The sequence below is a fragment of the Mus musculus genome, chromosome 11, assembly GCF_000001635.26.
Source record: "Mus musculus strain C57BL/6J chromosome 11, GRCm38.p6 C57BL/6J".
NCBI classification, from domain to species: domain Eukaryota; kingdom Metazoa; phylum Chordata; class Mammalia; order Rodentia; family Muridae; genus Mus; species Mus musculus.
In genome coordinates this window covers 86,728,991-86,754,772 of record NC_000077.6, presented here as the reverse complement: position 1 = coordinate 86,754,772, position 25,782 = coordinate 86,728,991, and the positions used below count along the sequence as shown (strand labels likewise).

Sequence of the window (25,782 nt, the reverse complement as noted above, 5' to 3'; positions counted from 1 at the left end):
GCTTGGAACTATATCACATAATTTTGATATTTTATGTGATGAAGGAATTTTTGTTGAGTTGCAGATTCTGAACAAATTCTAGGCTGCAGAACTCAGAAAGTTCAGTGCCAGCCAGCAAAACCCTGTCTCAAAGGACAAAACAACAAAACCCCACTGCCTGCAATTTTCAGTTCCTGGCATATTAAGCATTTTGCAATTGACACATTTTGTTGAGCATTTGGATACTTTTAATTTTCATTTACAAATCTTTCCACCCCGTTCTTCTCTCTTTGATCCATAAACACAGACATGCAATGTGTTGCTGAGTTGAATAGTAGGATTCTTAAGAAGGTTTTGGTTTCAAAGAGAAAGCAGTAATAGATGCTTAGGAAGACTAGAAGAGCATGCCACCTGGAAGTAGACTCTAATCTACCGTGGAAATAGTTTAAATGAAGACCGATTCCCTCCCCCCCCACCCCCCCCAGAATTTTCTTAAAGGTTAGTTTACTCAGCTTTAAGGAGTTTGGCCAATTTTAATGAAAATACTTGTGCCCTGTTTGGGATTATACTTTAAGGTATGCAAAACTATGGTTTTCACTTTAAAGTCTTGGGAACTTGGGTAGTGTGCTGTTGGGACAGTTGTTTCTGATAAGTGAGGGCTAGAGAGTGAGGAGGAGAGCAGTCCAACTTCTGTTGTGTGCTGTGTCCTCACTCAGCCCTTGGTCCTGTCTCACATTAACAGTGGAAGACTAAGGCTGGAGGCCGTACTCAGGGGCCATAGTCAGAATGGGGTTTGGATCGCCTCTTCTGTTTTTAAGACAGAGTCTTAACTATATCGCACTGTCTGGTCTGAAACTTACTATGTATAACAGGATGGCTTTGAACTGAGATCTGCTTGCCTCTGGCTCCAGCGTGCTGGAATTATTGCATATTCCATCACACCTGACCATAAATCATATTTTAAAGACAGTGTCTTGCTAATGTTGCCCAGAGTGGATTCAGATTCAAAATCCTCTTGCTTCTCAGCCTCTTGAGTGCCGGGGTTCTAGGCCTGCATCATCATGCCCTGCTGCAGTGATTGCCTTTAAGAGATGCTACAAGGGACCAGAGAGGTGCTCTGTGCTTAAGAGCGACTGTTAACTCTTCCTGAGCACCTGGGTTTGGTTCCCATCACATACAGACAACTCCTCATCTCCTGTAACTCCAGTTCCAGGGGCTCTTCAGTCCTCCAAGGATACCAGGCACACATGTAGCACACATAGGTATATGCAGGCAAAATTCTCATGTACATAAAATAAATAAATCTAATTAAAAAGAGAGAGAGAGAGAGAGCAAGAGGGTTGGAGAGATGGCTCACTGGTTAAGAATACTGACTGCTCTTCCAGAGGTCCTGGGTTCAGTTCTCAGCAAACACATAGTGGCTTACAATCTCTGTAATGGGATCCAATGCCCTCTGAAGACAGCTACAGTGTGCTCATAGACATAAAATAAATAATTCCTTTTTTTAAAAATAGAACAAGAAACTACACAGATTTCCTACTATTTTCTTTCCTGTTGGACTTTGGCCTAGAGAAGAGATTTTCCTCTTGTTTAAAGTATGATTAGTGATGTGATACAGTGAACAAAGGAAGTCTTGGGGCTGGCTCAGTGAGACAAGTTCTGACTATCAGAAACATGTGATGGTCATAAGTAACAGGGAAAATATAGGTGCAGTTCATGTTTTATTTAACACATTATACCCAAGATACTATTTTAGATATATTCAGTATAAAATTAGCTAGTTGAAATTCTATTCAAAATGGCCATTTTGTATTCAGACATCTTGATCTAGACCTTTTCTTCATGGGAAGTACTTGGTATGTATTTAAAGATTATATGCTTTATTGTAAGAAGACCAAATTTGCATGGCTGAATTATTTACTTACGCTTTTCTGTTTTGTTTTATCTTGGTTTAATTTCTATTTTTTGAGACAGGGTCTTAACTATGTAGCCCTAAATGCCCTGATATTCATGTAGACCAAGCTGGCCTCAAACTCAGCAGCCCACCTGTCTCTGCTTCTCTTGCATTGGGATCACATGTGTGCACCACCTTACCCAACCCTTCTGGAGTTTTCTAATAGTTGACTTGGTTACTGACTGTTGGTTATTTGACTTGGAGTAATGGAAAATGAGTCACAGTAACCATGTTTCATGGGCTCAGTGTGTGGTGCTGCATATGGCCATGTGTAGGAATAAGATAGTTGGGTTTTTTTTTTTTTTTGTTTTTTGTTTTTTTAGAAACAGTGTCTCATTGTATAGACTGTACTAATCTGGAATTTGTTAGTCTCCCTGCATCTAGAATGATTGCAGCCTGTGCCCCACTACATCCTACTGTCTTGTCCTCCCTACCCCTGGGTTTATCTGTATAGCCCTGGCTGTCTTGGAAATTGTACTGTAGATCAGGCTGGCCTTGAACTCACAAAGATCCACCTGCTTCTGCCTCCCACGTACTGGGATCGAGGGTTTGCTCCACCACTGCCTAGCTTGTTACTTATTTTTTTTAAGATGGGGTGTCTCTTAGCTGTAGTCAAGAAGGCTGGTCTCAAGCTCCTGATGCCCCTGTTTCCACATTCTTTAAGGTGGTAATGGTGAAGTGAACATGCTCACCGAGTATGTGAGAAATAAGTTCATAGTTGATAGTTCCTTTATACTAGAATGAGTTAATTTTATGTATATGCCTTGCCAAAACTACATGAAATCAGCTTATCTTGTAAGCCAGTGGCAATCATACTTATAGGTGTCTTCCATCAACCCATGAACTCTAGTTAATGCTATTAACTTGAAGATGGCCAAAAGCTTGGATTTTAATGTATTAATGCAAAGTACACCTGTCAAATGTGGGTTCTGAGTTTCTTTTGTGTTATGGGAAGTATTTTTTTTTCCTACTCTGAAAAACTGTCAAACTTAATTTGACAAAATCAAACTTTATTGACTATTACAGCCACTTGAATATTTAAAAACTTGTTAAACATTTTATTTTCATCCCTCTGGATAGTTCAAATTAGCCTCCTTTTATAGATGAGAAAGCTAATCACACAGATAGTGATTAGATTTTAATGTTTATATTTTCCGTTTGGCAAGGTACTTTCTTCAGTGAATAGTCTATATAGTTTTAAGTGCAAAATTTACTACATTTAGGTCAGTGAGATGGTTTAGATGGTAAAGACACTTTGCTGTGCAAACCCAAACACACTTAAACCCCTTGCACTGAATAAATGCACAGTTGTCCTTTGACCTCCACATATGTAGAATGGCATGCATGTATATGCACACACGCATTGTGTGCGCATACATTATAATAAATAACATTAAAAAATTTATCACTATTGTTTGTTCTATACTGAGGTGTTCTTTAATACATATATTTAGTTTTTTTTAAATGCATTTGAGTGTTTTTTGTTTGTATGTATGCACCAAATGTGTGCAGTGCCCACAGAGACAGAAGAGGGCATCGGATCCCCTGGACAGTTAGAAGTCACCATATGGATGCTGGGAATGGAGCCCAGGTCATCTAGAAGAGTAGCTAGTGTTCTTAACTGCTGAGCCATTTATCTAGTCCCAGCAGTTTTACTTTGGGTGGTTTTGTTTTGGAGACAGGCTCTTGCTGTCTGTGTTTTAGACTATGTGCCCTTGAGTTCTTCATCCTCCTGTCTTTGCTTCCCAGGGGCTGGAATTACAGGCACAGTCCACCATGTCTGGCATAATAGCTTTTATATGAACCAACATTTGTTTTTTTCTCTTTGCCTTAATTATTTAGATGATACTTTTTTTTTTTTTTCCTTCGAGACAGGGTTTCTCTGTGTAGCCCTGGCTGTCCTGGAACTTACTTTGTAGACCAGGCTGGCTTTGAACTCAGGAATCTGCCTGCCTCTGCCTCCCAGTGCTGGGATTAAAGGCGTGCACTAGCACTGCCCGGCTAGATGATACTTTTTTTTTTGTTTTTTTTTGTTTTGAGACAGGGTTTCTCTGTGTAGCTCTAGCTATCCTGGAGCTCACTCTGTAGATCAGGCTGGCCTCGAAGAAACCCGCCTGCCTCTGCCTCCCAAGTACTGAGATTAAACGCATGCACCACCACTGCCCGGCTAGATGATACTTTTAAAGGGTGTTTTCTCCAAGTTCTCAGCAATGAAATACCCTAGAAAGATTAGGATCAAGTTAATTTTAGACCAGGATTATCTGTATTCCTCTCAAAGTAGAAGCTTTGGGACTTTCCAGTTGTCTTTTCTTTAATGACAAGTGTGTGTTCCATTCTGAAGCCACTGTTGTGTTTTTTTTTTTTTTACTTTATATTCATGGTTTTGGATTTATACTAATGCAGTGTTAATACTTCCTGTTCTGACTTAAAAAGGTAAATAGTTTTTGTTTTGTTTTTTGTTTGCTTTTAAGTTAGATAAAGCAGCCTTTCTTTTTCAGTTATTTCTGAAAAGAATAGGAACCAAACTCATTAAAGCCACATTTCATCATACTATGAAATTTAAACTGCAGTGTACAATTCTGGAAAATGCCAGTTTGGGTTTTATTTGATTATGTCAGGATTTTAGCTTGTCTCAACTTCCTCATTTAGTATACACTTCCTGGCAACTGTGATGTTAGCTTATAGTGTAGGTTGTGTTTATGGTATAGTACTTAGCCTTTCTATACATATAAATATTAATTCTCCCAACTGCCTTAGAGAGTTGTCTTTTCATCTACTTAAAGAATACATGCACAGCATGTTGAAGGACAAAACTACAATCTGCCCACTATTGAAGCCAAGCTCTTGGAGTTCTGCCAGACTGTTTCCCGCTTTTCATTTTCTATCCCTATGCTATTTCTGGAGTAGGGAAGGGAAGCACCTATAGTGATGCACACCAAGGGGTCTTAGAGATGGTCTTAAACTATTGAACCGGAATCTTAGGAGCTGAGAAGTAGGATTCGGTTAATAGTTGAGGTCATTTATTTCCAACTAGCTTGCTCATCTGAAATGAAACCACCAATGACTACACATGTTTAGCTTGTAGAATTTATAAATGTGTAGACTTGGTAACTCTAAGTGGACCTTAATTATTTGAGAATGATTAATCAGGTGAAAAGAAACCCGTAAGAGGTACATGATTCATGAAACCCCTATCTTTCCCCATTCTGCAGTAGTCTGTATGTGGGTATATTGAACTGTGGACAAGATGGTTTTGTGTTTGTTTGCTTTTTAACCATAAAACATCCTCTAGGAAAGAATCTTGGTTAACTCTGGAGGAGCAGGAAGTGCTCTCCTCTGCGCCAGCTCCAGCTCGGGTTTACTTTCCCTGTGTAGAGAAAGGCAAATGACTGGGTTATTTATTAAGGCTACTGAATCTTTTAAAGTTTATACTTTCAAAGGGGCTAAAAGCTTTTGCATGTGAATGTGAGTGTGCATATTTGCTTAGTTGCTGGCAATAAAACAGAGGGCCTTGCCCCAGTTAAGTGTAAGCTCTTATTTCTCAGCTAACACCCTAGCCTTTACAAGCCTTTTTCTTTTTTTCTTTAAATAAAATTCACAAAACCTAAATTAGCCATTTTAACACGAACATGAATGTGAACAGCACCCTGTGCCGAATTTGTGGCAACTCTTGGAAACCCATCACTCACCTGTATTCTCAGCTCTAGGGAGGCTGAGGCAGGAGGATTTGAGTATGAGGTCAGACAAGATTTTACAGGAAGGCCTCATTTCCAAATAAATAATTGAATGACTTAGTGTTCAAATGTGACATCAGTTAGGTGTATTTATTTTCAAACATTTTCAATGCATGAGATGGAAGTTAATACCTGTTGAGCAATCTTCCTCTCATTTCTTACCATCCATTGGCAACTGGTAATCTGATTTCTGTCTCTAAGGACTTAATTTTGTGGCTCTTTTACATAAATGGAATCACACATTATGTTTTGTCTTGTTTCTGCTATGATAATGGGCAGGCAGAGGGAGGGCAGGATTTTGCTGTGTAGTCCAGTCTAGAGCTAACTTGGCATCTTCCTGTATTAGCTTCTTGAGTCTTAGGATTACAGGCATGTACCACCATGCCTGTCCAAGAACAAGTTACATATTTAGGAACTAAAGAGACCAAAATAAATGGAATAAAAGTTATTTTTAGATACTGGAAACAAACTTTGCTTATATGAAGGGAACAAGATGAGTATGATAAACTAAAACTTATTATAAGCATTAAAGATATCCCTTCTCCTTGACCAAACAAAAGCAAGATATCTATCTATCTATCTATATTTTTTTTGAGACAGGGTCCCACTATATAATCCTAACTGGCCTGAAACTTGCTGTGTAGACCATGTTAGCCTTAAACTCCACCTGCCTCTGCCTCCTAAGCACTGGGTGTGAGCGACTGTGCCACCACCCGCCGTGGACTTCAGCTTTAACCTATTCAGTGGTTGTATATTACTGAGGTGGATTTTTTTTCCCTTCTTGGAAAAGGTGATCTACAATTTGAATACATGTCCCTAAAAGCCTAAAATCTGCTTCTTCCCCCTCAATTTCCTCAGTAATAATTGTGATAAAGTTAGAATTTAATACAGTAAAAGTTTGATACAAAAATTGTACTTAAAATACTGGATTGAAGATGGCTATGGGGAAACATGCTTGTAATTCCAGCACATGGGAGGCAGAAGAGTCTCACGTTGTGGGCTAGCCTGGACTATACATTTGAGATCCTTTAAAAAAAAAAAAACCAAAAAACCAAAAAAAAAAAACAAAAAACCAATCGCCAGGCAGTGGTGGCACATGCCTTTAATCCCAGCTCTTGGGAGGCAGAGGCAGGCAGATTTCTGAGTTCGAGGCCAACCTGGTCTACAGAGTGAGTTCCAGGACAGCCAGGGCTATACAGAGAAACCTTGTCTCCAAAAACCAAAAACAGAAACAAAACAAACAAATAACCCCCCCAACAACAACAACAAAAGACAATCAAGTTGCCAAATAGTAGGTACTTACTTAGTTAGTGTTAGTTGAAGACAAACTAATTGCAATCTTGTTTGAACTTTCTGAAATGCTAATATTAAGTGATTTTGACACAGCCAGAAACTCTTTATGTTGAAAGCAATTTCATTCATTCATGTGAACCTGAAATTTGTGGCACTTGAGCTCACAAGAAAATATTTCAGTAATCCATAAAATAAAATGATTCTGGTTTTGTAACTTATAGCACCTGGTAAACTGTAAATTGGTCATGCTACAAATAAGTAATTCAAGCAGAAAATGAGCAGTACAGCATTGTGTCTAACTTTCTAACAGGTCTGCTAGCATAGAGTAGAAGTTCACAGGAGAGTGTGCAGCAGTGGCACGGCTGGGGTTGAACTGACCTGAACAGTCTGTGTCAAGGAGTTAGGACCTAGAAAAGTGGATTTAGAGAGTCATACCAGGAAACGCTGCTGTCTGCCCATACCATAGCTGTGTTCATACCTAACAGCCATGTAGGTGATATTTTTGTGGTCGTTTTTGTGCAGTCTCAGGGACTAAACCCAGAGCCTTTTGCCTGCCTTTGCTGTTTCTGCTTTTGAGGGTCTGTACATTCTTGAGCTCTTAAAATAAGCTCCCTCTCCTCCCTTTGGTATATTCTTTGCCTGCACAATGGCATTTGTATAAGAAAGGGCCTAATCTTGCAATGCCATTTCCATTTTCAAGATTTTAGGCATAAAACTTCTATATTCTCTGGAGCTTGGTGAAAATTGATCAAATATTTTATCTGATGATTGGATTCTTAAATGAATGAATAAATTTAGAATTATTTTTTGTTTTGTCTTTTTAATTGAGTAGTAGGTTATAAGTAGGAAAAATTCTTTATGTCTTTAGGAGACGCTAGTATGATCCAACTAATCATCTTGTTTAAAGTCCATGTCTCTGGCTGTGGCTTTTGCTTGCATTGCATTCAGTTTCCATTTACTGCTGAGAGTCAAAAGTCCTCCCAAAAGTGATTCCTTCAGAGACTGCAGTAGAAACAAACCATACATTTTAATTTAATTTAATTTTACTTTTTGAAACAGGGTTTCTCTGTGTAGTCTTTTTTTTTAAAAAAAAGATTTAATTATTTCATGTATGTGAGCACATCGTTGCTGTCTTCAGACACACCAGAAGAGGGCATCGGATCCCATTACAGATGGTTGTGAGCCACTATGTGGTTGCTGGGATATGAACTCAGGACCTCTGGAAGAGCAGTCAATGCTCTTAACCACTGAGCCATCTCTCCAGCCCCTCTCTGTGTAGTCTTAGCTGTCCTGGAACTCTCTCTCTGTAGGTTGGTCTCGAACATCAGACTCACAGAGAATCACCTGTTTCTGTCTCTTGAGTGCTAGGTCTAAGGGTGTGCACTACTACTGCCTGGCAAAACATGTATGTTTTAAGTGTGGGATCAGCAAAGGTTAAAAGTGTTTTTATTTGTTGTTTGAAATTTGTGGAGCCAACAGAAACAATGGCTGACATCCTGTTGATGGAATAAACCAAAGGACTGCTGCAATCTCAGCATTTTTCTTTATTTCCTGACAACTACAGCAACTGCAGTTTTTGACATCCTTCTTTCTAGTTTTTAGGAAGGTCTTAGTGAAGTGACAGCTCAGCGTTTTTCAATGTGGAAGACATTACTACCAGTGGAAGACAGGATGTTTGGAGTTTACAGAAGAAATTAGGCTGAATGAAAGAAATACTTAGGCTAGTTAGGAAGTTAACTAAGTCTATAGGCACATGCCTATAGAATAACTATAGAATGCCTATAGAATAACTGGTATATAAAACTTGGCCTTTTAAATTGGTGGCTCCCAATAGTAAGTCCTTTCATGCTACAGGAATTACCAGAAGTGTCCATAGAGCATGGAGAAAATAGCTTTGTCTGAAATGCATACACACTTGCTGATGCTGTCACTGTTCAGATGAAACAAGAAGGATCTGAAAAGTGGTGTGCCAAGCACTAATTGTGAAACGTGTGGTGTGTAAGTCTTAAGTAATGTTGTCAGAAACACAAGCTTTAATGTGTTTCAGATTTTCAGCTGATGTAGCTGCTAAAGAGCTGTGCTCCAAGTTGACTAGGCATTGAGTGGGACACATCCTCCTCGGGTGTACTTTTGGAGAAGATGGTTTGTGATTCATTTCTTCCTGGCCCATCCCATGTGAGAACTGGATGGATGAGGCAGAGCAAACATATTATCTAGTAGGCACAAATACAGTTGCAAGTGATGGCAGAGACTGAGGGATTAGTGGGGGAACTGTCTTACTACTTCCAGGAGTGTGGTTTTATTTGGTTGTGTGCCTTCTGCTAGTATTTTGTTCTGCATGTGTGTTCCCAGACTGTGCGTATTTATGGTTCATGCAGTCCTTTAACAATGTTCTCATGCTTTGGTCACTACATATTTTGATGCTGACTTACCTCGGAGTTTCCTGGTTCTGTGACTTACCAAGGTTCACCTGTTCTTTTCAGGAAAGGAAGAGCAAAGCAGTTGTCTGGCAAAGCTTACTTAGGAAATGATAGATTAGCATTCACAGCAGTCTGTTTCAGAATAGTCTGTAAGTAACAAGCTGTAGTCCTAGGGCTTGGTAACTGGAAGGACAGAACTCCCTAAAATACAGTGTCTCTGTGTGGTCTTAAATGCCTGATGTGTGTTTAATCAGTAACTTTATATATATATATATATAAAGTATATATATATATAAATTAAGAAAGGACTTAACTCTAGCTGGTCTCAAAATCACCGAGATCTGTTTGCTTCTGCCTCTGCCTCCCAAGTGCAGGGATCCAGGCTTGCATCACTATGCCAAGCACCAGCCCCCTTTTCAATAAAAACAACAACAACAAACACCAAAAACTGAGAGCTGGAGAGATGGCTCAGCTGTTAAGAGTATGTACTACTCTTGCAGAAGGCTTGAGTTTGATTTATGAGGCACTGTGTTGGGTGCTTCATAACTTCTTGTACTCCAGCTCAACGGGGCCTGATTGTCTCAACGCTCCCATGGGCAGGTGCTCTACCAGCTGAACTGCATCTCTAGCCCTCTGTCTAGATGGATTTGTATAGCATTTTGTCCTGTTTACTTTTTAAATTTTGCTTAAACATTGTACAAGGATTCAAATTTTGTCTAGATGGATTTGTATAGCATTTTGTCCTGTTTACTTTTTAAATTTTCCTTAAACATTTTACAAGGATTCAAATTTTGTCTAGATGGATTTGTATAGCATTTTGCCCTATTTACTTTTTAAATTTTGCTTAAAACATTTTACAAGGATTCAAATTTCTATGGTATTTTACCTCTAAATACTTGAGTGTATATCTTTAGAAAATAACATTTTATAATTATATTTTTATTAGCTGCTAATACTTAATAACTGAATATCTGCTGCAAAACAGTCCAAATGTCTGTCACCCCCTGGTATTTGGTTTGTTTAAATCTCCATCTCAGTCACAACTTTGTGTTGCTTTCAGTTTGTCTACAGTTTTAAAAAACATTTTTGCATGAATTTCGATTTAGAATAGAATTTCCAGGTCCAGGTTTTATCCATGCTCATAAAGTGTTAACTTTTGTGGGGAGGGAGGGTGTTGGAAACTTAAGCTGGCTGGAAACTTGTGATCCTCCTGCCTTAGCCTCCTGGGGCTGCAGTCACAAGCGTGGACCTCTGCCTCACCAGCCTTTTAACTGTTTGATTTCATTTGACTTGTATTCTTTCTGACTAAGTGCACTTCTTAACTGCTTACCAGCGATTGACAGATGTGATGCTTATTTCTCAATATACCCTATAGCATGTGTTTCTTAAAATTAATATACAGTTACATCTTTCAAAACTAAGCTATAGTTACTAGAAAGTCATGACTTAATGTGGTTATCTCAGGTCTTGCTCGTAGTTAGCCAGTTACTGCAATGATGTTGACTGTATCCAAAGATAACTCAAACAACAGGTTGAGATTTTAAAATCTAGAATGTGCTGTATACAAGGCATTTTTGGAAAGGTACAGTTATGTATAATTTTGTACATTTGTCCCTCATTTGGGGGCTATTAAATAGGTTGTAGTGATTGTTTGGTTGTCTAATGTGGGCGGGGTATCTTTAAAGTGAAATAAAGCAGCTGCTGTCAGTTAGACTCCTTTCTTGTCTTGAAAGTCATAGCTGAGTTTTCTGCATCACAAATTTCCTTTTCCTCTCTGTTTTAGGAAGAAAGCAGCTTTTGAAACCAACCTCATGTTAGTTTTAACATTTCATATTAAATCCTTACAATTCTGAGAGTAAGTAGGTGGTGTCGTTCCAAATGGTTAAGATGAAGCAATATACAGATATCAACTTGTCTATGGTTAATTTTAGTGGAAGAAACTAGGGCCACATCAGACATTTGGGCTCTTTAAGAAGAATTCGGCAATTTTTTGATGCCACTTGAACTTTTTTATCAAATTATTTAAATTTACTATTTACTTGAATGACATTAGCCTTACCAGGTTCCTTTTTCATCGAGCATGTTGGAGACACCGGTTGTGATAGAAGACTTTGGCAGTGCTGTTCTATATACTAGTAAAAAGTTAAAGAGGGTTACTCTTTAGGAATATGTGGCGCGGCCTTGTAGATTCTTTTCTTTGAAACTTAATTAGCAAAATAAAGAGCAGCATTATAAGCCTTAATTATAGTGTCTTTCTCTAAAGAAAGAAAGAAAGAAAGAAAGAAAGAAAGAAAGAGAAAGAGAGAAAAAAAGAAGGAAAGAAAGCAAGAAAAGACTTGGTAGCACATCCTTGAAGTCTTAAGTATCCCTGTTCCTTATTGTCCATTCAAGGCTAATCTGGAGCACATACTTTGTTGCAGGGCACTAGGCCTACATAGCAAGGTTGTCTTAAAAAACAAATGAGCCTGGGAGAGAAAGAATTTCAGTGTCGTGGGTAAGTTTCTGAGAGCCTACTGTTATCAGTGTAGTGAAATGTCACACCCACGACCTGAGGACAGCTGAATGAAGCAGATAATGAAATGCAATGAAAGACAGTTGCCTTGAGCTGAGCCCTCTGTTCTGCTGTGTGTAGTTACTGATAGTGTCTATGCAGACCTGATGGTGTCAGACATGGTTTTTAGCATTTCACTTAAATCCTCTCAGCTCTGAGAATTGAGAGGAAGGAACAATACACAGATCCACTCTAGTGGAACTTTATTTACTCTAGTGGAAGAACTAGGGCTACATCCAGACATTTGGGCTCTTTATGAGGAATCTAGAAAAGCAACTTATTTTAGATGCTACTTGAAATTTATAATAAAAATTTTAGGGTGTGGAAAGTTGAAATATTATATTGTACTGCTACAGAATCTTAGACTAGAGTGCCTTCCATCTCCAGTTTGATCCAAATTGAAATCAAGAGATCATAAATCTAAGGTTTTTTCCTTTTGGTTTTTCAAGACAATTGCTTTCTGTATCCCTAGCTGTGTTGGAACTTGCACTGTAGATCAGGCTAGCCTTGAACTCACAGAGATCTGCCTGCCTCTGCCATCCTTTGGGATAAAAGGTGTGCACCACCACTCCTACATAAAAGGACATAAAAGGTTGTGTAGACTTACGCCTTCTGAATGCTTCACTTTTTCTGGCATATATCATGTACCATCACACCTTTATGGTTGACTTAATATTTTCTGGCTGTTTTGAAAATAAAAACTGTAAAAGTATGGCTGCATTTTTAAAGATTTGATCTGTACAAATATTATTAAACACTAGTATGGGACCTTTTATGTGTTCTTACTCTACTGGTGCATCTAAGCCAGAAGTAGAGTTAATGGTGGCTGACCCTGTTCACTACTGTTAGGGTATTTTTCTGTTTGCCTGTATTACAGGAAAATAGGATCAGAACCTAATGGGTGAGTAACCTTGGCATTTGCCTCAAGTAATACCAGGAAGGGAGAAGAACTTGCCAATTTTTACAGAGGTGGAGGCAAGTCACTTTTCTTCTGTTAACTAATAGGATCCTTGAGGTCTCTGTCCTTTGCTAACACTTTCTAGGAAAGAGCAGTTTCTTATTTAGTTGTACAAATGATCATCGTTTAAGTGTGGTTTTTTTTTTTTTTTTTTTTTTTTTTGCTGTTGTTGTTGGTTTTTAAAGGCGTAAAGGCGTGCGCTACCACAGCCCGGCTGCTCTCTTGTTCTTGCTCTTTGTCTTTTTTCTTCCTGAGTTAAGAAGAGTCTTGTGGTATAGCCTAGGTTGACCTTATACATAGGTTCCTTCTGCCTTAGCTCCTTAGTAGGTAGGATCACAGATAGAAGCTACCAAACTTTTAGTATTTCCAAGTCTTTTCACCTTTACCCTTAAAATATTTAGTTATGTGATGTATTCTTCAGTTTATAATGGGTTTCCCATTACCAGTATTCTCCTTTTTCTTACAAAAACGCCCTGACCTGTGCTCCATGGGACTAGACCAAACCCCTGGCTATCCTGACTAATCTCTGAATAGTCTATGCCAAACCCCCTCGCTCTGCGAGGTCATTCTCAACCTGACTGACTCCACAGTTCTTTTTCTGCCTGCTTCCCTTGCTTTCTATTCTGTTCCCCTTTTCCTTTTTCCTCTTTCCTCTTTCTTCTTTTCTCTTTCCATTCTGTTCTGTTCCTTTCCTGAGTTTGGTTTTTTTTTTTTTTTTTTCTTGTTCAAGTTGGCCTGGGACTTAGAGATCTGCTTGCCTCGACCTATACCAAGTGCTAGGATTTAAGGCATGCACCACCACATATAGCTCTAATTTTGTTTTCACTTTTCTTTCTTTTTTTCTTTCTTTCTTTTTTTTTTTTTTTTTCAAGACAGGGTTTCTCTGTGTAGCCCTGGCTGTCCTAGAACTCACTCTGTAGACCAGGCTGGCCTCAAACTCAGAAATCCGCCTGCCTCTGCCTCCCAAGTGCTGGGATTAAAGGCGTGCGCCACCACGCCCAGCTTTATTTTCACTTTTAAATAAAGTATATGTCTGTTTCACGTGGAATAGCTTGAATAGTGCTAGTACATTCTTGATAGGAAAACAAAAGGTTCGAATGCCTAATGGTCTTGGTAGAGTCTGTCTAGTAAGAAAGGATATAGTGTAGGATTATATAGATTGCAAGCAACCTAATTCTTTTAAAACCAAATCTTCATTTTTTTTCCTATAAGTAAAATACTCTGAAGGTATAGGCCATTTAACATTTCTTACTTCCTCCTCCCTCCCCCTTTTCTTCTGCTCTTGTTTTTCATGTAGAGTTTCTCTGTGTAGCCCTGGCTGCCCTGGAACTTACTCTGTAGGCCAGATTGGCCTCAAACTCAGAGATCCACCTGCCTCTGCTTTTTGAGTGCTGGGATTAAAGGTGTGTACCACCACCACCTGGCGCGCGCGCGCGTGTGTGTGTGTGTGTATAAATTGGAAAAAGTGTTATGTGTATGGATGTTGTCCTGCATATATGTCTGGGTGCCACACATATTTTTGATACCCACAGAGGGTATTGGATCCACTGGAACTGAAGTTGCCAGTGGTTGGGAGCTGCCGTGTCAGGCTGGGCATCAAACCCCTGTCCTCTGGAAGAACAGCTAATTCTCTTAATGCAGAACCATCTCTCCAGACCCTTAATTTGATTTTTGTTTTGAGACAGAGGCTCTGTAGTTCAGAATTCTTCTGCCTCATCCTCTTGTATGTAGATGGTATCAGGCACTATCTTGCTCTTTATATTGCTTTTTTTTTTTTTTTTTGGTTTTTCGAGACAGGGTTTTCTGTGTAGCCCTGACTGTCCTGGAACTTACTTTGAACTCAGAAATCGCCTGTCTCTGCCTCCCCAGTGCTGGGATTAAAGGTGTGCACCACCACGCCCGGCTCTTACATTACTTTTTTAATTTCACTGTTTGGCTGACACTTTTATATAAGTCTACATTTTTTCAGATACTAAAGAAACTGAAGCCGGGCGTGGTGGCGCACGCTTTTAGTCCCAGCACTCAGGATACAGAGTCAGGCTGATTTCTGAGTTTGATGCCAGCCTGCTCTACAAAGTGAGTTCCAGGACAGCTACCCAGAGAAACCCTGTCTTGAAAACCCAAAAAAAAAAAAAAAAAAAAAGAAACTGAACAATGGTATCCGAAAAATTCAAAAGTGTAGTAGGTAAAGGTCTGGGGTTGAAACTTAGAGTCATAGTTCTCATGGCTAGTGTGCTGTGTTCCTGTAGATAACCGTATGAACTCTGAGCCATTGAAATACTTTTTGCAACTATTGAAGGAAATGATCTGCATGAATCCTTCAAGGGTCTAAAAACAGATGTGTATTTCTCCCCAGAAACTAGATGGATAACTTGGTTTTATTTAGTTTATCTAAGGAAAAGACCTCTCTGAATACCACTCATGTTCCATTCATACATTTGGTGACAATTTCCATTCCTTCTCCAGTCCTGAAGTTAAGAAGTAACCAACCACATTTGTTGTAAGTTAGCTGTTTTATAGTTTGTCTATTTGCCTGGCATTAGAGTATATCTTGAGCTTGTAAAACTGGTTAATGTTCTACTTTAATGCCATGTGTGTATTAATGGTTATATAGCTACTTGGCTTTTTGTCCTCGGTGCTATGTCTAAGTTATAACTACATTTTATTACTGGTTATACCTGTAGTACTTGAGGAGTTAAAGGGAAGTGAAAGTAAAAGAGTCTTAGTCCTATTCTGGACCTTACTCAGATCCTGGCCTGTTTGTAGCAGGAGAGTTTGATGTAAGATACAGCTGACATTGCTCAGCCAGCACAGTAAAGGGAATGCACAGCTGGGGACAAGGGCTTTTTCTCAGTTTACAACATGAAAATTCACTACCATGGAGGGAAGAGGGCAGGATGGGACTGCTCTTTTTTTTTTTTTAAAGGATTTAGTTAACCAGAGGATTAGTGACCCATTCTAGTAGAATCTTTCTAGTAACAGGTGACTTCTGTTACTCACACTTTTTGGTTTTCAAAGATTTACCATCTGTAGAACCACTGTTTATTGAGCAAATACTATAGTATCTGCTTTATACAGAGCAAAAATTCCCTCACTCCCTCCCTTCCTTCCTTCCTCCTTTCCTTTTTTCTTTTGTGTGTGTGGTTGTTAGAGACATTTTCTCTGTGTAACCCTGGCTGTCCTGGAACTCTCTCTGTAGATTAGGCTAGCCTCAGACTCAGATCTGCTTTTGCTTTGATTAAAGGCATTTGCTACCATACCCAGGTATTAAAATTCTTAAATAGCTCTTTCTACATATATTGTAAGTTTTGGATTCTTTAAAAGATTTATCTGTCTATTTATATTATAGTGCTTTATTTGCATTTACACTTGTATGCCAGAAGAGGGCATCAGATACCATCATAGATGGTTGAGCCACTATGTGGTTGCTGGGAATTGAACTCAGGACCTCTGGAAGAGCAGACAGTGCTCTTAAAAGCTGAGCCATTTTTGTTTGTTTGTTTGTTTGTTTTGTTTTTCGAGACAGGGTTTCTCTGTATAGCCTTGGCTGTCCTGGAACTCACTTTGTAGACCAGGCTGGCCTCGAACTCAGAAATCTGCCTGCCTCTCCCTCCCGAGTGCTGGGATCAAAGGTGTGCACCACCATTGCCCTGCTAGCTGAGCCATTTCTTGAGCCTCAAGATCCCTGTTCTTAAGAGGTAAATTTAGGCCGGGCAGTGATGGTGCACGCCTTTAATCCCAGCACTCGGGGGGCGGGGGGGGGGGGGCAGAGGCAGGCAGATTTCTGAGTTTGAGGCCAGCCTGGTCTACAGAGTGAGTTCCAGGACAGCCAGGGCTACAGAGAAACCTTGTCTCGAAAAATGAAAAGGAAGAAAAAAAAAAAAAAAAAAAGAGGTAAATTTAGCTTGTCAAACAAGCAGTTCTTTCTTGTGTCTCTGTATAATCTTTATTCCCTGCCTGTTCAAGCCTTTCCTAGTCTATACTCTCTAGTGTATTTTGAAGTATCTCTAGCTCCCTTAAGACAGTTGTACCCCTGTGCAGTAGCACATGTTTCTGGAGAGAGTTCTCTAGACTGGCTCCGCCCAGCTTCGGAGGCGTCTGATAGAGCCCCGCCCATAGGGCTGGTTCTGACTCTGCACAGGTGTGGAACTTTGTCTGCTCAGGGTAGTAGTCTGTTCCTCCAAGAATTCTGACCTTTTAAATCTTTTACTCCTTTTTAAAATATTACTTTAGCTTAAACTACAGATCCCTGAGGCCTAATGAAGTGGATAAATAATTGTGTTAAGTGTTAGTGAGGGTAAGAGAGAGTAAGTTCAACGGTTCAAAGATCTAAAAACTCAGCAAGAAACAGTGATTATAAATCCCGTGACTCATAAATGCCAGCCCTCAGAAGTTGCTGTGTTCTTACCTTCACCTCTGACCTCTGTAGTTGTAAGTTACACTACAGCAGCGGAATGTCACGTTTTTTAAGAAGATCTATTTACTTTTTCATTATTGTCACTATTGGTTTGGCATGGATAGTTAAATTAGGATTTATAATGATAATATATGAATGTCAAATTTTACTTCCAGGTTTGGTAACATGGTCTATATTTTTTTTTCTAGCTCCAGAACCTGGGTATCAACCCAGCAAACATTGGCTTCAGTACCTTGACTATGGAGTCAGACAAATTCATCTGCATTAGAGAAAAAGTGGGAGAGCAGGCCCAGGTGGTAATCATTGATATGAATGATCCAAGTAATCCAATTCGAAGACCAATCTCAGCAGACAGTGCCATCATGAATCCTGCCAGCAAAGTGATTGCACTGAAAGGTATAAAGGATTGTGAATGTTTTTCTTGAAATTCTTATGTGTGTTGTATGCAAATAAAATTACTGACTTGTACTTTTTCTGTTATATGTTGAATAAATTTAATTAGATCTGCAAAGTTGAAATTAATTCTGAACTTGAGTTAGTGTTTGTAATTTTAACCTTGAATGTTTCTCTGAAATGTTGTAGAATAGATATACTTGAAATAATTGTAAGTTTTACGATATATACATTTTATATCTGACATGATAAAAGGCTAAAAGCATTTCTGTATAGGGGAATGAAAGTAGTATTCTGTAATAAGTCATAACAATATTAGGACCTAAACATTTCAGTGGTTACTGTAACAATCAGCTTCTCCATTCTATGCCTTTTTTATAGTTTAGGCTTCTTTTCACTTAGATCATCAAGTGCTAAAAGTGGCTTGAATTTAAACTTGTTAGAGAGAGTTGGGGAGAATAACTGCACACGGTTTTTAAAATTCATCACCATCATCATCATTTTAGTTGAGTCTTACTTTGTTGCCCAGGCTGGCTTTGAACTAGAATTCTCTTACCTAAGAGAATTTGAGTAGCTGAGATCGTAGGGGTGGGCAGCCAGGCCCAGCCAAACTAACTAGTTTCCACAGGGAGCAATGCTGCGGATCAATCTAAATAGAGTTAAACAATCTCATTTTATCTGAGAACCTATCTTCTTTTCCTTTGAACTTTAGAATGAAGGTACAATAGAAAACTAGAAGTTACTAAGACTAAGAAGTCTAGGTGCAAACTGCTAGACCTTTGAAGTAGCATTTAAAACTGCCTCCTTTTCCTTTGTGCTTTAATTAGGGATTGGATCCAATGCTGCACACATGCTAGGCAAGTGGGCAGAGGGTTGGTACTGGGCTATATCTCAGCCTTTGTTTTTCTTGATAATAAGAAAGAGAATTCAGTTTCCTGGTAATTTATAAAGTGTGGATGAATTAGAGGCACTGAGCTTTTCAACCTGTCTTTTCTTCACGTCATTCAAACTGGGGGCCTGATTTTGGTGTATAGTTTTGTTTTGGTGACACAGGGTCACTCGTTTTGTTGCCCCCGCTGTCCTGATCTTGCTATTAGAGCAGGTTAGCTTCAAATTCACAAAGATCACCTGCCTCTGCCTCCCTAGTGCTGGGATCAGAGACATACACCACCATGCTCAGCCCATTTAATCTTTAAAAATACATCTTGAATAATTCTTAATTGAATAGTTTGGGTCTAGAAGTATTGAGAGTTTTTTTTGCTTTGAGGAGATTTTTAGAATTCTTTTTAGAACATTCTGTTTGTTATTTTGTCTATCTATGTGGGGGGACATACATGTGAAGGAAACTCAGGGAAGTCCGTTCACCTCCCATCATGTGGGGCTGGCTTGTCAGCAAATGCCTTTCCTTCCCTGCTGCACAGTTCACAGACTTAGATTTGGAATCTCTGCATAGATTTTGTTCGTGAGCATCACTAACTAACCTGAAAGTCAAAGATTAGAAGCCTGAACTTTCTAGTTTCGTGGTACAGGTTTTGGAACATTTTGGAGTATCTTACTGGCAGGTTGGGAGCTAAGAATAACCTAGTCAACATAACATCAGAATTTATGTCAGGCAGAATTGATCTCATCTTCAGAAAGGATATTTCACCTTTTACCTATGACCAGATATTTTGGGATAGTATACATTTTGCTTTTACCTAAAAGTATATTACGTTTTAAAGTATTAAAATGTCTGTCGACCTCCTTAAATAATTTGAATTCGAGTGCTTTGCATACATCACACTTCTCTTTTTAAAGGCCATCAGTTGAATTTTGCCAAGTTCTTTTCTATTTTTAATGTTACTGTTATCTTATCACATTTCTTAATGCTTTCTTATGTGTGCAGATGGTGAGTTACCTTAAATTAGATTGTGTTAGTCATTGTCCTGTTCTATAAAAAGAATGATTTAAAAAATTTATAGCTTTGCAAAATAGTGTGTTATACTTTGTGTCTATCTGTCTACTTCATAGCTATTATCCCTTGTTCCTTCCCCAGACGCTTACACATAGTCTAGCCCCCTTCATGTAAAACAGAATAAAAGTCTAGTTATTTAGAGGTTGATGGATACAGTAAAGAAAAGCAAATTCTTTAAATATTCTGCTTCCCTCTGAAGCCAGTTTAAACTTCATGCCTTCTTTTTATAAACAGGACTATAACTTTCACAATTTCTCCAGTCTGGTTGTGGTTTATAAGCCGTGTGGGATGGGAGTCATACACTGTCTTATAGAAGAAGGCTTTGTTGTTTAGTACGATGGGTTGCCGTACAAAGCTCTTAGGCTTTGTCTGTTTCCCACCTCCCTTGTCACCCTCCCACTCTGACAGCTTTTGTCCTTTAGGAGCCAGATTCTCCGTGGCTCAGGAACAGAGTTACCCTCAGTTTCTGAGGATTATCCTTCAGAGCCTAGGCATGGCTCTGGGCTTTGACTGCTGTTGATTTCAGTGAAATCACCTTTCCGACTGTGACAAATTTCAAACGACAAGTATAAGCCCTTGCATCTGACTCTGGACTTTTAACATTAAATGCGAATTTCCCCTACTTTTACTAAACGCTTACTGTCTTAACTGGATGAAGCTTGGACTTTGTTCTCACTCCAGTATATTAACAGCATTGGAAACCACCCTCCCCCTGTCTTCCTCTTCTTTCTCCAGCACTTCTGTTTTCCCTTTGTATCTTAGACCAGTTAAATGTAGCATGCACTATGGTGACCAGCAAAGTTGACATACAACTTCTTTTCAAAACGCAGTTTCCACAAAATCGAGTTGGGTGAGAGATGACTGCATTTTAAAAAGTGGACATTTCCTCCTTGTGTTTCTATTAGATTGGCTTTGTCTTTTGTATATACAGCTACTTTAGTTTATGTGTGAGCTAAGTATGCAATGAAAGTTACAGCTCTGTTTTTTATCAGTAAGAAAGCTTTTCCTTAGTCTTATTTTCACTTTGGATGTAGAATCCTGTAGAAGTCACATGTTTATAGTATTGCCGTTGTGTTCATTAGAGGTAATAAAGAGTTTTGCCTAAGGGTGCAGGTGTACATTGGTTTGCTTGGTCTCAGCTGTAGTTCTAGCAATGTGACTCATATAGTTATTAGTCCCAGGATAAAACCACATTACTTGGAACGTAGGGATAGTTAGCTAGGTATTAATTTTAAACTTTGCTTCTTTTTCATTATTCTTTAATTCTTTATTCAGCTGGCAAAACTCTTCAGATATTTAACATTGAAATGAAAAGTAAAATGAAGGCCCATACCATGACTGATGATGTCACCTTCTGGAAATGGATCTCTTTGAATACGGTTGCTCTTGTTACGGATAATGCAGTTTATCACTGGAGTATGGAAGGAGAGTCTCAGCCAGTGAAAATGTTTGATCGTCATTCTAGCCTCGCAGGATGCCAGATCATCAATTACCGTACAGATGCAAAGCAGAAATGGTTGCTTCTCACTGGCATATCTGCACAGGTAATTCTCGTTAGTTTGTGATGAAGAAGTGGCCTAAAGCCCTGTTTTGTTCAATATCACTTCAGTTAGGTCTTTAAACCCAATGTTACTGAATTTGATTTATTTTGAAAGGTTTTCGTTTTTAGTGATTGTTGGCTTATACCTTTAACCTGACGTGAAACTTGAGTACTCTTACCAGTTTTTGTGTTTTTTTAAAAGATTTATTTATTATATGTAAGTACACTGTAGCTGTCTTCAGACACTCCAGAAGAAGGCATCAGATCTCATTACGGATGGTTGTGAGCCACCATGTGATTGCTGGGGTTTGAACTCTGGACTTTCAGAAGAGCAGTCAGGTGCTCTAACCCACTGAGCCATCTCACCAGCCCCCCTCTTATCAGTTTTTAATTTTCACAGATTAAGGAAAGATTGAGTGATTAGAATGTTTTTGGAGTCTCAGTGTGCTTCAGAGTGAATCTGTATTGTTGTAGTAAGATGGGTAAAGAGATGACAGGATGAGACATGTTTTATTCACATTAGACTTTAATAAGATAATTTTGGAGTTAAACTTTTAAAGTTAAGTATCAATCTACAATAAGAGACTAACATGTGGTGCTGGAGAGATGGCTCATTGGTTAAGAGCACTGACTGCTCTTCTAGAGGTTCTGAGTTCAATTCCCAGGAACCACATGGTGGCTCACAACCATCTACAATGGGATCTGATGCCCTCTTCTGGTGTGTCTGAAGACAGCTACAGTGTACTCATATACATACAATAAATAAATCTGAAAGAGAGAGAGAGAGAGTGTGTGTGTGTGTGACAAGTACTGCTGAAGCTGGCAAACTATTGTAACTGCTTCACTAACTGAATCTGAGATCTGCTGGGTCATTGGATCTCTAAAGATTTTTGTTTCTTGTTTTTATTTGCAGCAAAATCGTGTGGTTGGAGCTATGCAGCTGTATTCTGTAGATAGGAAAGTTTCTCAGCCTATTGAAGGGCATGCAGCTAGTTTTGCACAATTTAAGATGGAAGGAAATGCAGAAGAATCAACATTATTTTGTTTTGCTGTGCGGGGTCAGGCAGGAGGAAAGGTAAGTTGTGTCCAATAATTATTTTAGTGAGTCTGTTTTGCTCTTTGTCATCTAAGTTAAAAATACTCATTTTTCTTCCTAAGTTTCATAGTATTCAGATTTGTGGTGCCTGACAAATATAATAATATAAATTATATTATATAATAATATATTATTAATTATTATTATTAATTTATATTATATAAATTATATATATAATATAATATAATCCTATTCTGCCATCTGAGGATCTTAACTTTTAGCAGTGTCTTTTTATATAACCTAGGCTGGTTTTGAATTAAGTCCTCTTGCCTCAGGATCTGAGTGCTGGTATTATAAACCTTTAGAGACCATTGAGCTCTTTGATTGTCTTTATCAAAGGCTTTTTGTTGTGTCTTTCACTTTACTCTGCATAGACTCATTAGGGTTGCTAAAATACCCATATATGTGTGCAGTACATGTCAAGAGTCTGATTCATTAAGTATTGCCCAAGAAGAATTCGATTCATCCTTTTTAAATTCCCTAGGTGACTTGAGGTAGATAGAATGGATGGTCTCTTAAATTAGAGAGGCTCATCTCTAGCTGTATATTGAAATTACCTAGACAGGTTAAAGTATTTTACATTGAAATTCTTAGTTGAGGACAGCAGAAACAAGGTCTGGTTGATTGGAGTATAAAAAACTTACTGACAGGTATTGGGTACCTGGCAGTAGCTAGGACAGCTGTATAACTAAACTTGGGAAAGGAGAAATAAGCAAAAATGCTAGGCTTCCAGGCAGAAGTCACGCTGTAGATCTGTGACCTGTGCTTCTGATAGGCCTGCACTGCTGGGGTCTGGTGACTCAGTTTGCTGCTATTTTCACTGCCAGAGTAGACTCTCCCTCAGTCTTAAAATAACCTGATGTCCTGAGTTCCCTCTTTGAAGTCTAGTATAGGCAGAGTCACATGGCTTGCATGCTAGCTTTGAGAGACATGGAAAACAACTGTTTGCTGCCTCTAAAATGGAATACTGGCTCTACTCGCTACTAGAACTTGACTACTCTCCTCTCTCTCCCCAAGTCAGAAAAAGACAAACCTCATCTTTGTTTTCTATTTCTCCACCCCAATCACCCTAGTAAGTAGTTTTTAAGAATGATAGCTTGCAGCTATCTGAATCCTAGCACTTAAGAGGCTCAAGTGATTCTCTGTGCCTTTCATTTAGTCCTAAGAGTGCTGGAATTCCAGCTGTGTCTGGCTTTTTTACATAGCTTCCAGGGATTGAACTATTCCATAGGTGCTTTTACCAGCTGAGCCACTTTGTCAGCCTCAGCATGACTTTAGAGTCAGACCCACCCCCTGCCTCTATAATTTTGCCACTACAAGAATGGTACATAGCTTGGTATGCCTTAAATCCCAGTATTCAAGGCACACAGATCTCTGAGCTCTAGGCCAGCCTGGTCCTGATTTTTTTTTTTTCTTCTTCTAGGTCATCCTGGGCTACATTGTAAGAGCTTGTTTCATAAACAAAGTAATCTTACAGGACATGTATGACTTGGGGACCATCCCTCCCCATTCTGTTTTATTTATGGAGAAGCATCCCACAGTGTAGATGATCACACAGTTCACTTACCATAGAACATTTGGCGTCAAAAAACTTGCAGTAACCAAACGATACATGATTTAGGTTGATAGTAGATTTTCTTTTCTTTTAACAGTTACATATCATTGAAGTTGGTACCCCACCCACAGGGAATCAACCCTTCCCAAAGAAGGCAGTGGATGTTTTCTTTCCTCCAGAAGCACAAAATGACTTTCCTGTTGCAATGCAGGTATTTTATCAAAATAAAAATCTCACCTTTAATTAATTTATATCCTGTTCACAGTTGGTATGAGTAGTGCTTAAAAGAATTACTCTAAAATACAAATTATTAATAAAACTTGTTAAAATAGTTCTCTTGCTTTCATGTAATAATCGGGCTATCTTAAGAGTTATGTTCTCTTTTGTCTTGCAGATTTCATTCATACTCTTGTTTTATGTATTTGCTTGAGCTATCCTGCATTTAGACAAGCTATAAGGAAGAAAACCTTAGTACTACTTTAGCATTTTTTCCTTTAAGCGTCATGTCAGAGTTTTATAGAAAGTGTTCATTTTCTCTGTTCAGATCAGTGAAAAGCATGATGTGGTGTTCTTGATTACCAAGTATGGTTATATTCACCTCTATGATCTTGAGACTGGCACGTGCATCTACATGAACAGAATCAGCGGAGAAACCATCTTCGTCACTGCACCTCATGAAGCCACAGCTGGAATAATAGGAGTCAACAGAAAGGGACAGGTAAGGAAACCTTGAAACTTCAGCATTTAAGTAGCACATTATCATTAGCACTTTTTTTTGTTTTTTTTTTTTTGTTTTTTTTTTTCTAAAAGTTAATTTTGGATATCAGAAAAGAGTTCTTAATGGTAGATGGCAAAGAGAAGAAATGAGATGAAGGTCAAAGGACATAAAATATAAAATAGCATATGTAAGATTAACAGGTTTTGACATCGGTTCAATATGAAGATTAAAGTTAATAAAATTGTGTTAGGATTTTTTTTTTTTGTATATTGTGTGTATGTGTGTGTGTGTGGCTCTCTGTCAGTCAGTCAGTCAGTCAGAGGTTGGTAGCAGGTGTCTGTTATTTTTCTACCTCATTTTGAAAGAAATTTTTTTTTAAGATTTACTTTTTGTGTCTTTGGTGTTTTACCTCCACATATGTGCACTATGTTTATGCAGTAGCTCTGGAGACTAGAGGAGGGCATCAGGTCCCCTGCATTGTAGGGGGCTGTGAGCCACCATGTGGGGGTTGGGAACTAAACCCAGGTCCTCTGTAAGAGTTACAAGTTCTTTTATTCGCTGAGCCATCTCTCCTGCCTCTCCTCCAGTTTAGTTTTTGAGAAGAGCTCTTTTTTTACTTTATTAATTAAGCCATTTCCTCAGTCTCCAGGATTTAGAAATAAAATATAACTTTAAAAAACTAAACAAAAATTGATGTGAGGGTCAGTTAGGATAGCTTAGCTGGTAAAAGTCACCTGAGTTCAATCCCCATAACTTGCATGTTATAAAGACTCTTGCATGTTGTCCTCTGAATCCATATGTGCACTGTGACAGAGGCATACATACACTCAAACACACATATGTACACATACAATAAATAATAAAATGCATACATATACTAGAGCACACATGCACACACACATAATAAGTAAACAAATAAATTAATTTTAAAAGGTACAGAGCAGTGTTAGTCTTCTTTACTATGACCATTTGCTATTTATTGTGTGACATTTCAAAAATCTCAAATACACATAATAAAATTTACTTAAAAAGACTATTGGGGGTCAGCAGACTGGCTCAAGATGGTAGATGTGCTTGTCAGCAAACATGGTGAACTGTTTGTGATCTCTTGGTTTCACGTAGTAGAAGGAGAGAATTGACTTCCCCAAGTTGTCCTCTATCCTCCATAAACATGTTATATTTGTATGTTTATGAATGTGCACAAACCACACACATGCTAA

The 25,782-nt window shown here is 38.7% G+C and overlaps 1 protein-coding gene across 4 annotated transcripts in view; it reads left to right on the top strand.

Moving 5' to 3' along the window:
* The window catches only part of Cltc (clathrin, heavy polypeptide (Hc)), a 63,216-nt gene that overhangs the window by 2,795 nt on the left and 34,639 nt on the right, over positions 1–25,782 (top strand). For 2 of the 4 annotated variants that reach the window (XM_006533985.2, XM_006533983.2), the window contains exons 2-7: positions 17,495–17,702; positions 19,585–19,587; positions 20,929–21,197; positions 22,107–22,268; positions 23,942–24,055; positions 24,389–24,562. In XM_006533985.2, the coding sequence (XP_006534048.1) occupies positions 17,495–17,702; positions 19,585–19,587; positions 20,929–21,197; positions 22,107–22,268; positions 23,942–24,055; positions 24,389–24,562 (930 nt within the window). The remainder of the gene's footprint in view (positions 1–17,494; positions 17,703–19,584; positions 19,588–20,928; positions 21,198–22,106; positions 22,269–23,941; positions 24,056–24,388; positions 24,563–25,782) is intronic. The other 2 variants (NM_001003908.2, NM_001356393.1) reach the window with 1 other exon arrangement.